This window comes from Channa argus, chromosome 7 (assembly GCF_033026475.1).
Source record: "Channa argus isolate prfri chromosome 7, Channa argus male v1.0, whole genome shotgun sequence".
NCBI classification, from domain to species: domain Eukaryota; kingdom Metazoa; phylum Chordata; class Actinopteri; order Anabantiformes; family Channidae; genus Channa; species Channa argus.
The window spans coordinates 24,696,499-24,710,962 of record NC_090203.1 but is presented as its reverse complement, the minus strand read 5'-3'; the positions used below and the strand labels follow the sequence as shown (position 1 = coordinate 24,710,962).

At 40.6% G+C, this 14,464-nt stretch overlaps 1 protein-coding gene across 4 annotated transcripts in view; it reads right to left on the bottom strand.

Moving 5' to 3' along the window:
* Positions 1 to 14,464, bottom strand: part of grik2 (glutamate receptor, ionotropic, kainate 2) — a 257,673-nt gene that overhangs the window by 242,322 nt on the left and 887 nt on the right. For 2 of the 4 annotated variants that reach the window (XM_067510928.1, XM_067510932.1), the window contains exon 2: positions 12,259 to 12,702. In XM_067510928.1, coding sequence (XP_067367029.1) covers positions 12,259 to 12,376 — 118 coding nt within the window. In that variant the 5' untranslated portion in view covers positions 12,377 to 12,702. Of the gene's footprint in view, positions 1 to 12,258; positions 12,703 to 13,312; positions 13,471 to 14,464 lie in introns of those variants that run through there. The other 2 variants (XM_067510931.1, XM_067510929.1) reach the window with 2 other exon arrangements.

Genomic DNA, 14,464 nt, shown 5'->3' with positions numbered 1-14,464 from the left:
GGTGAAGAAAAAAGGTTTGGGTTAGTTTCAGTACAATTAAGTTTAATAATAAGGCACAAGCTTCTACCATAAGGGGGGAAACAAAATCATGTTCCCCCCTGTGATTGTAAGTGCGAATGGGTAAATGAGAAGCAGTGTAAAGCGCTTTAGTAAAGTGCTACATAAGTGCAGACCATTTACCATAAAGGTTTAACTCTGCGGTAAATGCATCTCTACTTCACTGGCATCTCAGTAACAATTGTTTTCTTTATGCAATAATCACATATGGTTGAAAGGAAACAAACGCTGAGGACCCTCGACCTTAAAAAACAGGAGCACTGAACTCTCCATCTGTTTAAATAAGAGCACTAAAAGAGCAACAGTAGTAGAAAGTCGTCATAAACTAGAAGAACAAGTGAAGGGGAAGCGCTTCCATGGTAGAACGTGTGCTCCGCAGCCAAAGGCACAAAAAAGTCACTGACACATTATATGCTTGAGTTAACCTCAATGAAGGGCGATACGATGAGCGTTGCCATTCTGTGAAACTGCTGAACTTCTTTCTGTCTCAGCAAACATGCCTGCTGGCTGAAAGCAGGTTCGCAAGGATGCATACTGTAATAAGGAATATACACTCTCTTTCTTTGGAAGGTATTAGCATTTGTCAGGTCATGTTACTAAAGTAGTTTGCATGGTTGTTCCAGAGCTACTTGCACCGGCTAGCATTACTGACCACCCTGACATTAAATTTAAAGTAGATTTTCTAGTATCCAGACAAAGATTCCAAATGATGACCTAACATTCTATATAGTGAGATCAGTATCCCCACCAGGGCTGAATTTGCCTTTTTACACAGGAAAAATGACAATCTAATGAACAGATGGTTATGGACTTCATTCTTCACATTTAAACTCCCCCAGAAAGGGAATCCTGTCCAACTTGGACATTCTATAAATTCCACTCCCTCTGCAGGCAGGATAATTTGGCAACTATTAACACAAGATACATCAGATTAGAAAGAAATGTGTTAAATAAATTTCAGATGGTGCAGTCCTAATATTTTACATATTTAACCATTTTGTCGTTTCACAGTAACTGGTTTAAATAATAATCATGTTAAACTGTTGCTTTGTTTCTACACGTTTCGATCATCTGACTGCTCGTCTTTCTGGGCCTGACCAATGTTCAGCAACGTCACAGCAGCATTGGGTCAGGTGGTTATTATACCTAACTGAACCAATGACCAGGGCTTTCATAATCAAACACAACATTGATTTATGGGAAACCAGCAAAAGTACATCCTGTTTCCAAGCCCAGTTTAGCTTTTTAATGATACACATATCTGCATCAGTCTACTGAGGAATTCTACTACAGTGGCTGTGAAGCTTTGCCCAAGCAAGGACACGGTGTTAATGATTCTTATACGATGCCCATATTTTCCCAAATATCAATAATCCAATCCCATGCCACTGCCTCTTATTTCTTATATAAAACAGTATATGAATGTCTGCCAGTACATCCTCATTTTCATTTCAGTGACGATCTGAGTCTAGGTTTACAGCATGTTTATTTTCCTGCCATTGCTGCAGCATGACATCCCAAGATGTTAGCTAAATGCTTTGGCAACAGATACAGATTGTCCTGAGGTCCTCAGCTCAATGTCATAACCTTTGCTTTTGCCCAACAATGTTGTTAATCATTTTACACAGAAATTCAGAAACATGTTTTACAATAATTGTTACATAGCATGTTTGAGTGGAAGAATTCATTGGTCCGAGCACTTAGTAGCTGAAGAAGTGCTAATGTATAAACTATATATAAACAAGGCCGTGGGTTTGAATCCCACCCAACCAGGTGTGGCCTTGCCCAGCCACCAAGGGCCACTTCGGTCCCGAGGATAAAAACGGGAGGGTTGCAGCAGAAAAGTGCCATTTTTCTTATACTGCAGAGAGGTATAATGAACACAAAGTCACCTGAAGGAAAACCGCAGTGAATTTCAGCCTAAATATATAAAAGGCCTATGCTCAGCATTATTGGTTTTCATATAGGCACACGTTGTCTCATAAGCTGGAAAGTGAGAGCAGATTTATAACTCCATATCCGTCATATTACAAAGACTGCAAAAAACGAAAAGTGCCCATGGATGATCATTTTCAGGTACAGTTTGAAGCTTTGAGGTTAACAAAAACGGCTCCTTCCAGCAGTTAAAGTGTTTCTCATTAATCTGCAACACCCCAAGGCTTGTTGTTTATAATGGCATTTGCCAAAGAAAACTATTCTGGGTTAAAAATAGTTTGTTGTGTCCAAGTCTTGCTTAAAAAAAAATAAATTATCCCCAAACAAAAAAGTGCAGAATTCATTTTTAGAAATTTCCTCCTTAACACATTGCCATCAAATCAAGATTACCTTGAGGTCAAACGTAGACCAACCAGCGTACATCTACAGCTACGTGCCTACCTCTGGATAACCTTGACTTTTAACATTTCACTGCACTTACAAATCATATTCAACGGCAATTAGGGGTTCAATCCAATGTGAAGGCTCACACTAAAGCTGCTGCTGATATTTCCATTTACAACCTCAGCCTCCATCTGTTCTCACACACCAAGCCGCCATTAATGGAATAGCTGCAGCCAAGGTTGTGCTTATGTGGACCAAAAAGGGCCATTTGAGCACTTTCTTTCTGTTCGTGAGTTGGTTTCTGTACTCGGACTTTTTGACACGATTATGAAAAGTATGGTCACAGTATTTCAGTGCTGCAGCCATGGTACTTGATGCCTTACTTTTGCTAGTAACTTTAAATTAAAATGTCCAAGTCAGACGGTGGGACATTGCACAAACTTTATCCTGTCTGGGTAATATCCAAATGAGCCCGTGTGTCAATAGAGCAGTGAATTCTTTGAAGAGTTTACATTGAGCGAGTGGACGTGTTCAGCCACCACCATTTGCTGAAATCGAGTTTCTCACCATGTGAGAGTGCGTCTACAAGTGTGAATCGAAAACTCCAGACAACGGCTGGACCTGATTCTCCAGGCATTTTCCAGATTACATAGAAACAGCTTGTAAAACTACATCCAGAGTGCAGCGGTTCCCATTCAACCTGCTGAATCGTCCATCTGTGGTGCTGGACACAGTGCAAACGCTCTCTGAGGGTCAGGCCATCGGGGAGCGTCTGTCAGCTTGGTGTATCACAGGCTTTAGCATTAATGCAGTGTGTGGCATTTGCTAAAATACAGTAGGTGTTAGGATGTGTTTAGCATACAATGAAAAGTGGAAGTGGAGGGTTCACATATAACCTGTTAAGAAGAAGCATTGATGTATTTACCAATAACTTATTTTGTAAGGACCCATATGTGGAAGCCACTGTATAAACATAGGGGTGAATGATAATATTGTAAATATCAAATCTAACCTAAAGGGATTAGAATTATGAAACGTCGCTGTAGCTCAGTTTTTAAATGTGTTATAAATTATGTGATAAATGTTTAAGTGGACACCGGATCCTCAGTCAGTTTTGTCCGAAGAAATAAAGGATTCAAATCAAAATTGTCTACAGAATGTAGAAGCGCAGTGGTATTTTATAGGAATCTACTTTGCACAGAAAGCAAGAAGAAAGAGGGAGAATATGGAGCCACAGATGGCTGAAAGATGTAGAAAGCGTGGTATGTTGTGTTGTGCAGGAAAGGTCGTTTTTATTTCTATCACAGCACAGCCTTGCTACAGGGATATACAACATTTTAAATATGACTAACCGGGTAATATTTATTAAATGCAAGTTCACATGCCCACTACAGTTTATATGAGATATTTTGATGCAACCATGCGAAACATTTGTGCTTCACACACAAACAAAGGACGCAAATTAGCATATTCTCCCAAATGTTTAGCTAATTCTCTAATCGTAGTTGCAATGCAATGGCATCCTAGGCCTTGTGCATTGTGTGTTTTCTCATTGTGTGTTATCTCTCTGCTGAGTTCTGTTTAGTGGCCCCTGAGCGCTTTTATCACAGTCCCTGTTGAATCTTTAACATGCTGCTTGGATTCATATTATTATTGTGCTCAACCACAGAGCCTTTTCCGTACATTGAGCCACAGCATTAAAATCGCTGACAAGTCAAGTCTCATTACTGTGGCACCTGTCAAAGGGTGGGGCACAGTGGATATAGAGCAGTCCTTTCTTCAAGTTGATGGCTTGGAAGCAGAAAAAATGGGCTGGCATAATGCTGTGTCAACACCAAAAGTGTGTCACAGATGCACTTTTGAGATGCACATGTTGCACCACGGAAAAACTCCTACTTTAATCGATCTAGCTGTCCACACTACCTACACGTCGGCTCGCGTGTCAGCATGTCACTGGAGCTGCATGTGCGTGAATGCAACCCAGATACAACCAGTATTTAATTATTTTATTCAGAAAACAGAGTAAGTACGGCTGAAACGAACTCCCCCTCCATCAGTGCTACTGCGGAACACAGCTTAAAATAAAAATAGAAAGATACAAACGTGAGTCTTGGGCAAGGTTCACATGAGGCCTGAGACGTGGCCATGGCATAAGGATCTGAGTGAGTTTTATCCAGATTTTTTAGACTTCACCATTATGGCCCTTGTCAGAGCATCTCTAAATTAACAGGTCTTGTGGGGTGTTCCGAGTCTTTGTCAAGTGGTTCAAAAACCAGCCCACCACCCACATCCGTCAGAAATGGATGGTTAAGGGCAGCAACAGTACTTATTTTACAACCTTAGGTTTTTATCTAACCCTTAGTATCTTTTTTTGTTGTTGTTGTTGTTCTTATTAATAAAATGAATATTGCATCATAATTGTTGACTTGAGTTGACTGGAAACACTGCTCTTTAGTACACATTAAGGGAAACAATCATCTCCAACAGCTGAATCAAAACACACTATTTTAACTCCATGCAACATCACACTCATGCAAAAACTCACATTTCCTGTCGTATATGCTTTCATCTCATTTCCATGTATCCAATGCCTAAAAAGTGTATGTTTTTAGTATTACATAACCGCTTTGCTCGTCGGGCTGTTTTTTTTTTTAAGCGACGCTGCATTCGTGTCATCCTGGATGTTCTGTAAACAAAGCCGCCTCAGAAAAGCTGTTGGTGTCATGGAAAAGCTGTCATGGATATACAAGCAAGAGTGTTTTGCAGGCAGTGTTACCTCCCATGTGGCATCACAAATTTAGGAAGTGTGACAACACAGGCAGTAAACATAATGGGCAATCCAGCAAGTGAGGCGGTCCAAATATTAAACATGAGAATTATTATTGTCACTTACGCTACAGTGTCTTGTAGGGAATTGTGTATGTACACAGTCTACTGTACAGCAACACTTGTGACAAACAGAAGCCAGAGGGAGAAGGAAATGCAATTTTTAACAAAGGATATAATGAGAATAGAGCTGCATAAACGGTAAAATGTGCTACCCTAAAGGTTAGAATCTAGCATTGGGTGTATTTAATGCTCCTCAGCCGTTAAAGTCTTTATATCTTACTATTTCTTTCTGACAGTCCCTTATCAACACCAAAAGCCCAGGAGAGCCTCAGCCACCTTAATGTTGGATCTAAGAGAAGAGTGTTCAGGGCTGTATGGGAGACAAAGTGCACAACCATCAGGGAAACGCTACTACTGCATTAGTTGTCTGCAGAAAATGAACCAAATGGGCTGCCGCTCATGAAGCACCTTAATTCGGAATCCGGTGTGTTTCACACCACCCTGCGCATCCCCGTCCAAGCCTGGGTGAAAATACATAAAGAATGTGCCTCTGAAATCATGTCCCTCCTCCAGTGAGTCCAGGTTGAAGGGAGGGGGTGGTGTTAAAAAGAGCACAACTCTTCTCTGTTTATGACTGAGACGCCCAGACCCTGATTCAAAGAAGAAAAAGATGCACTTACAAAGGCCGTCACCACATAGTCTCTGGGTTTCTGACACTCCTCCCTTCAGCTCAAGTCCAGTTCACCTCCTCCCAGCTCTTGTACTGACAGCTCAGCACTTTGCTCTGGTTATGACAGCAAATCAGAGGCTTACTCTTTTGACAAGTCCCACGCTGTGGAGAGCAAATCATCTCGGCCCTCTTTACCCTCTCCAACATCACCATCTGAATCTCCAGCATCACTTGGTCAGGATCCCAGCAGCTTGTCATTTGTTGATGAAGCAGATGGGGTGTTACCCTCCATATTTTTGGACACACTGAAATCTCGCGTCTTCTCCATATACATTTGTGCTGTAGTTGACTGGTAATACAACCACAAACCTTTTCAAAGTCTTTTTTCCAGTACCACATTAAGGAACTGAACAAAAGAACATCTTGCTTCTGTTGGAATCGTACAAAATAGGACCTGCAGCATCTAGGATCCAAGGTGTGACTGAGACTCTTCTCTTACAGAGATCAAGGGCACGTTGGTTGTAGAAGACAAATAGAAGACAGAAAGACACCAAGACACTGTAAACAACAAGGTGTCTGAATATAAAACCCCAGATTACACCTGGTTCTAAACTACTTTCGTTCTGACTGTGGCACAGGAGGTAGAGCGGTCGTCCACCAATCCCACAGTTGTTGGTTTGATTCCCAGCTTCCTTCGGTCACATGTCAAAGTGTGTATGTGTGTATTTGTGTGTGTGTGCTTGTATTTGTCATCTAGTTAGATCCTAATTGAGGTGTATTGGAAAAATCCTTAAAATCTTTTAGGTCATCATAACATAAATTTGAATCACGCATCTTAATCTGCACAACCTGAGTCAAATTTTAACTTTGTTTTTAAGTTTAAAGTGGACGTACAAATGCACAAACACTTATTATGTTATGCGCAAGTTATTACATTATTGATTTTCGTTACTTTTTTGTTAATGAATGTGAAAGTGAAAGAAATAATGTGTAAATGCTTCAAATAAATGGCTTGAAATAAATGTTACACACATTTAATATATATGAAATCAGCAGCTTCTTTTCTGGCACATTTACAGTTGGTGCATAAGAAAGTCAGATGGGACACAAATGTTTGGCCTGTCTGCTGTTGTCAGAGAGTCCGATCTGGACCCTAGTGGACTGGGGAGATGATGCAATTCATGTCATGGACCCACACATTGTCATGCAGATGCAAAAAGTGTGACTGGGCCTTTACACAGTCAGAGATGTTTGCAGCTAATTTCTCTGACAGATGCCCCTGCTGCAGCTAGCTTTGGACATTATTGAATTGATATTACATTTAAATTAGCTAAATTGTGTTTTTGGCACAGCTTTATCTTAACACAGCTGTTCTTTTGTCCTGTAATGTGAAAGCAAAAGTTACAGGACATCAGTTCCCACTGAATAAAGAGAAACGTGTCTGTCATCCATAGAAAATAAAGAAATGTGGACACACATCTGTCAAGCATATTTCAGTCCAAACCCAGCTCAAGCCCAAAAGTATGGTGGCCAAACCCAAGAAGCCTTTTTTTATTTTTTGGCTGAACTCAACCCAAGCCTGACACAGTTTGTGCTGTGTTTTTCCAGAATGACTCATTGTTGCTTGTACCTGACTCCTTGGACTAACCCCATCCCAAACATGATTTTAATATTTCTGTCTGAACCTGAGCCCCTGAGTCCCGTTGGGTTCAGTATCCACCCTCTGCTATCTTGCAGTCCTAAGATAAAGTCAATGCAACCCCCAACAAAAAGAAACATCAGAGCTACTCTGCATAGACAGGATCAAGAGAATAAGAGATGCATTATACTGTAGTCGACCAGATTATCCACTCCACACACACAGTGTAACTGCGCTATTGTCCCTTTTTTCCTACACTATCTATTATCTGTCACTGAAAAGGAGGATGGTTGGTGCATTTTCTTTTGACTTTATTTGACTAAATGAGCAAATTTGCCCAAATCTAGCAGCAGAAAATTACAGAACAAGGGTCCTATTTTCTCTGAAAGAGGTGCAGTCCAGAGGTTGTTACGGTTGTTTCCAACAATCTTTTTTTTTAAATTTTAGTGAGCAGCAGCATTGACATCTACGGGGTCAGCACAGTCAGGAGCAACAAGGCACAAAGTTATGGACAGAAAAGTTGGGACACTGTGTGAAACGGAAACAAGAAGACAAAGCAATGATTTGCAAATCATTTGAAACCAATTTGTGATGGTGAATAGCACAATGACAAGTGAGAAATATAATTAACCAGTATTTTTTATCATATTTATTCAGCACATCAACTAAAAAAACTGTATTGGTTTGTAAAGAGTGTGGTTACACATAACAGTGTGAGACAGAACACAAGCTCCAGGCACTGCTTTATAAATCAGATGCACTATGTGCTCATCCACCCCAAACCTCCCAACCTGTAAGCTCTGCCTAAAGAATAATGGATCGCTATTACGGACATAATTTCAAGCTAAATGGTGTGAAAGGTGGCAGTGTTCTAGAGTAATATGGCTTGACACACCTTCAGTTCATGGTTTTCAGAATTTCTTCCTGTTTCTGCATAAAATGAGATTTGAGCATCCCTGAACTGGTGGTGCTCTTTACGAAGATACAGGCTAAAATAAGTGTAAATAAATGAGTGCAAAGCTTGTTGTCTTGTTGTTTAGCAGGGTGCCTGTTATCTACTGTTAGGATGTGGGTGAACATTTGATTAGGGTTTAGATCAGTGTCATTAATGAATTGGAAAATACATCAGAATATTATCCGAGAAGTGAGTTTGTTCATGGAATGATACTGTGATTCTCACTTGACTCTCCATTACGTGATGATCTGCTTCACTCGCATTGTTTCCCAGCAGCTCACATTTCTTATTTAGAGGTCATCAGTGAGGCAGGGGCCCAGAGCTTGGAGGATAATGTCAACGTTCCTCTTCAGTTATTGACAGGCTGAGCTTCTCACAGCCTGAGTTCTTTGCTAAAAAGGGAGTTTTTCTAGCCTTGACCTGCAACATTTAGCTTGCTCGCCCCATTAGACAGTGACCTTCATATTAATGTCGACTGCAGAAGCCAGCGCCAACACGTCTAATTCAATCTTCGCTCTCAGAATCCCAAAGACATGAAGTGCCTGTATAAACAGACACATTTTAGAGAGAAAATCACTCACTTAAAATGAGCTTTTTTTGAATGTGAGGAACCTCGTGGGTGTTCATGACTCTGTGGCAGCGATGAAAAATGTGATGTTTGACCCCTGACCTTCTATACAATGTGTATGTTTTTTTCTTTGTTCTTGTTGTTGTTGTGCTTGTTAATACGGCTTTTAATCTGCTTTACACCCCCAGCTCGCAGTAAATGTGTGAAATACATTTTTCTGTGAAGTGACCCTGAACATGACTTCTCCTCCTCACAAGTAATTTCACTTCCTGACTTCACCTGTCTATAATCTAACCTCTTAAGGAAAAAAACGTTCCAGGAAAATTTAGCAAACCTGCAGCAGCAGGCTGAAGTTACAGAGCAGGTGGTGGTTCAGTGTGTATCTGTTCACAGCCAATCTGAATCAAGCTCCATCTTCAGTGGCTTACTATTGTGGTTGTCCACTAGTAAACCTGCTTCCATGTGAATATTCTGGGCACATTTAAAACTCATCTTTATCATTTTTGTATTTTCTGCAAATATTTTAGGAATCTGTAAAACTTTTTTTTTTTTCAAAGGAGCAGGTCAGGAGCGGTAGTCTTGAACTTCCAATCAAAATCCTCCTCACCACAATTCTTCACTTCATTGAATGAGCTGAATGCTTTGCAAAGCTCCTGTTTGGTTCAAAGACTGGCTGCTACAAAAGTTAAAAAAAAAGTAAAAATCTGCAAAGATGTTGTTTAGAATAATGCATTAATAACAATAATAATGAAATTGTGAAGTTTAAGTAGCAGTGTTCCGACAATAGAAAGGTTACTAATACTGTGAGGCACCTGCTCCCATTTAAAAGTACATTCTTTGATCTTATTATAACATATTTCCTCTGAGCTCACTCTGGCTGAAATTAAAACATTTTTTGGCACATCCAGAGTCCATTTTAAACACATTTGAGGCAGAACTTACTTTGAATGTTCAGAATTATAAAACGATCATTATTCACAAAGTATTCTTTTGTTTACGATTCCTAATGAAGTCACAATCATTTCTCAAACACAGCTGGAAGCAGCAAGCTTGGCTTTAGTTCAGATCCCATATTGTATTCCTTTAGCTACATGCCAGGAAAAAACAATGTTAACAACTGTGCTTTAAGTTAGTATTTGAAAAACAGCCAACATCCTGTCTTCCTTTCCGTCCAATGATGCAAACTCAGTACACAGAAGTTATATATGCTCTGTATCGCTGTACGTGACATCACAGTGTCTCAACAACGCTCGCTCTCCAAACAGGAGATTAACATTTTTAAAGCTTCAATTTGTAACATTTTCACAATAAAAGAACAGCTTCAAAATCATTTTGATGTCACACCGACTCGTAGGTGATGGGTGCGTCTGCCGATTTACAGTTGGGTGCAAAGGTTTACATACCTTTTATTTTGAAATGTAAAAAAGGAGTAAAACAAAGAATGTATTTTTTATTTCAACATAATATTTAATGCACGTCCAGCTAATACAAATGTCCCTTCCTCAGATATTAGTTAAAGGATTTTTTTATTAATATATTAAGGGGGATGCAAACTGTTGCAACAATATAATTTTCATTTGTTTCTGTTTTTTTTTTTAATGGATTTTATACTATATTATTAATATGTTGCAGTGAAATTGCATGTAATGGGGATGCAAACTTAACTCTAATCCTAACATACGAATTCACATTCACCCAGTCCAAATGTGCTTTTGCCCTCAGAATAAATACAAAAGTAGTTAAGGAGAGTATAGAAAAAGGTATGGGATAAAAAATTCAAATTTTATCTGTGCAAACGTTTGCACCTACCCTCGATAGGTAATATTATAATAATAATAACAATAACTTATAATTTAAATGTAAATTTCTAATGTCTGATGAAGGAATATTTGTACTAGCTGAATGTGCATTAAAGATAATGTTGATGAAACCGGCCATTTCAGCATATGCACCCACCTACACCTGGATTAGCCTCTATGTAACTTTAGCTCCCACCGTGGTGACCTCTCACGAGAACTGCATAATACTTTACGGCCCCACATAAGAAGACAGCAGCTTCTCATAATATTCCTATGGGTATTATTATCAACTGCAAGTGATGAAGAGGAGAAGAACTATAAAAACATGTAGTTTTTAGGTTCTAACAGTTCAGCTCCGGCCTTCTATCTCTGCTGTTATTGTCAAGCACATGATGTACTGAGCTGTGTTGGGACACAGGGTGTTTGGTCTTTTGGCACGCTGATGTCCGTACACATGGAGTAAACAGCTGCATGGGTCGGAGCGAGTCAGCAAACACAGTGAAACTTTACTGACATGCAGCAGGCAGGAAGTTCGAATTCCCACCTACACTTGTCTCACACATGTAAAAACCCATCTACGTTTGTCGACGTTAATTTATCCCTGTGGTAGCAGTGTGTGTATTTCTCTATTCATGTTTGTTGTTGTATTTGCCGCTTGTCTGTTCTTGATAAGAGACACAAGTGATGGAATAAATTAAGAAGTGTTTTATTGTTTCATTAATTGTATTCCTTCTCTCTTCTCTTTAATTCTGTGGTAGCTGCCACACTGTTTGTTACAAGGCTTAAACATGCCAACCACTGGCTCCAGCATGAAATTCTGCTTAACCACTTCACATCATCCACAATGAAATTATGCAACTAGAAAAACATGTCGAGTTTTGCTGCAATATTTCACACGTACACATCACACGCTGTATATGTTACAACAAACAGTGTATTACCTGGTGGAGGTGAAATGTTTTTCCTACTTTGAGCTGCTTAGGAATTAAATCGGAAAATTATGGGACAAAATCGGGACAAACTTTTGCTCAAGGTAAAATAAAATATAAATTTGTGAAACATGGACACACACAGCAGAGAGTGAACACTCACATAGCTGTGTTGTGAGACATGCCACCTCTAAACCTTTTATTTTGAAACTCTCCACAAAGCAACAAGTCACCTACTGCCCAATATTTCCTCCTTATAGGTCATTCACATATCCATTCCTATTTATGGCAGCCTTCCACTGGCACTACAAATCTTTAGCAACTCTGTAGCTGCATCTAAAAACACGGTGAATAACACTCAGAAGAGCGACTTCAACTATTCCCCACAAGTGAGAACAGGGAGGAAAAGTAAAGTCAGGATGAGGAAAGCGTATGATGGAATGGGGAGAGAAACCAGTCAAACTTTTAGGGCTACAGAAATGAAGTGACTCACCAAATCTCAAGACATGTGGCATCCCATGAGAATATCCCACACAGTGTAATAGCAGCAGTAGAAGCCTGACGGTGCACCTGAATCTCGCATTAAACATCAACAGGGAGGTAATCTTCATGGTTCTTAAGTGGTGCACAGGATTTTGTTATTCCCTGAATCGATATATTCCCAAGAATCTTTTTCACCCTTTTAACGTGAAGCAAGGCAGCTGCCAAATCACGGCATGATCACCACTGGCGGGCTGGGCACCGGTTTCACCACATCCATTTGGCAAAAACAAAAAAACAAAAAAAGAACACTGCGTGTCCAGATCAATGCGCCAGGAAGAAGAAGAAGAAGAAGAAGCCCTCCGACTCAGCTGAGGAAGATGACGGTGGAGGTGGTGGGGGTGGGGGTGGCGGGGCATCCATGTTACACTGGGCAGAGCTTGAAGAAATCCATCTGCTGAGAGACACAGGCAAAGGTTGGAAGGGAGAGAGGGGTGGGGGGTGGGGGGGGGGGGTGGGGGGGGAGAGAGCGGAGGTTTCTAGAGATCCAGCAGGACCTAAAGTGAGAGTGCGAGCATCAGCTTCGCCACACCGAGCTCCTCCTGCTGCACTGCCGCACAGCATCTGACGTCGAGCCAACACTAGACATTGGAGAGCGCACAGGGTGGATCGGGCATGTTTCTCGACTGGCCACACTTCAACCTGATCTATATCGCGTGCCTAAACTGCCATGCCTAACCCATATTCTCCCGCCTCTCTCGCCCTGTGCTTCCTTTTTTATAACCCCCCCTCCCTGAAGTCGTGTACTTGCCGGTCAGCCAGCCGCCGCTCTCCGATTTTCCCTCAGATTACCACCCTTGGCTCGGTTCGATGGCTGTTACTGGCAAAAGAAAAAGCCAGTCTATGAATTTGAAAAAAGATCGCCTTTGTTTGATCGGATTCACTCAAGCTTGGACTCGTGTGCGAGCTCCGTGAACCAAACCTGTCACTGCACACTCAAAATGATGAATAGCCTCTGCTCGCACCCCTCTATTTCTGCACTCATGTTCTTAGTTTGGAATACTTACTTTCTGAAAATCTTTCTACTTTTCCTCACACCGAGACTGGGCAGGCTGTTCAATGCGCGTCAGGTAAAGTCTGACTTGTGATGGCGAGAACAACCTTATCTGTTCACTTATGTGAATTACTGACTGATTTTATGCGCTGACGTTCCAAGAAATTCGCCACTTATATCCACTTTCCCACAGGCTGGACCGTGGCCTCTGACTTTTCAATAAAATAACAAATAAAATAAAATAAACATGCGGGTTACTCTGAGTGGATTTTTAGAAACGAAAACTGATTATTAAGTCTGAAAGTCAAATTATGCTGAGTTTAAACTCACGGTAGACATGTCAACATAATTCAAATGCGGAGCAATTAAAACTGAATGGCAGGCTGACCTCTACTACAAGGTGTGAAAATGTGAGAAATAAACATAACAACACATAAGTGGTGATATTATAAAAACGTGATATGTCTGAGTCTGTAAACAGGAGAGCTTTGAAGAGTTCTCAGAACCACGGTCAACGCCTGTGCAATGAATGAAGGCTGTGCATTGAAGGGATTTCAGCACCAAGGACAGAGACTTTCTTTAAATACGTGTTTTAGGCAGAGGGGGTTTCAGCACCACGGACAGCGACTCTCCATCAACTCGTTCTGCTCGTTTAGCGCCTCTGTCATTGGCGGCCAGTTTATGTCCAAAGGTTAAATATTGTTTCACTCTGCCACCTGCTTCCACTTGAGCATTAATTTGTTTTTGACCCACGCCTGGCTAAGCCAACTATTTTGGAAGGCTGTGACTAAGTTGTATGGTTTTAATGATATGGTTTCAAAAAGAGGCCATAATGTTATCAGAGTTGTTGCAATTAAGACTGCGCTCCAGTTTACACGTGTAGCAAAAGGTAATTTCTGATGGTTTGGAATAGACTCACTTTGATTTTTTTTTCTTAATATCCCCACGTTTTTAGTGGTTGCAGTAGTTGTTTCCATTCATTTCATTTGTTAAAAACAGAAAAAAAAAAGACTCAGATTGCCTTTACGTAATTGATTGCCCTGACTGATTTTACTTCCCAAAAATGAATGATAAGAAGGAGATGCCTTGAACTGATGTTAGGAACCCCAAGCCGTGGTTGTCTGATCGCCGAGTTTCACGGCCAGAAAGGTGCTTACGGAGTGTG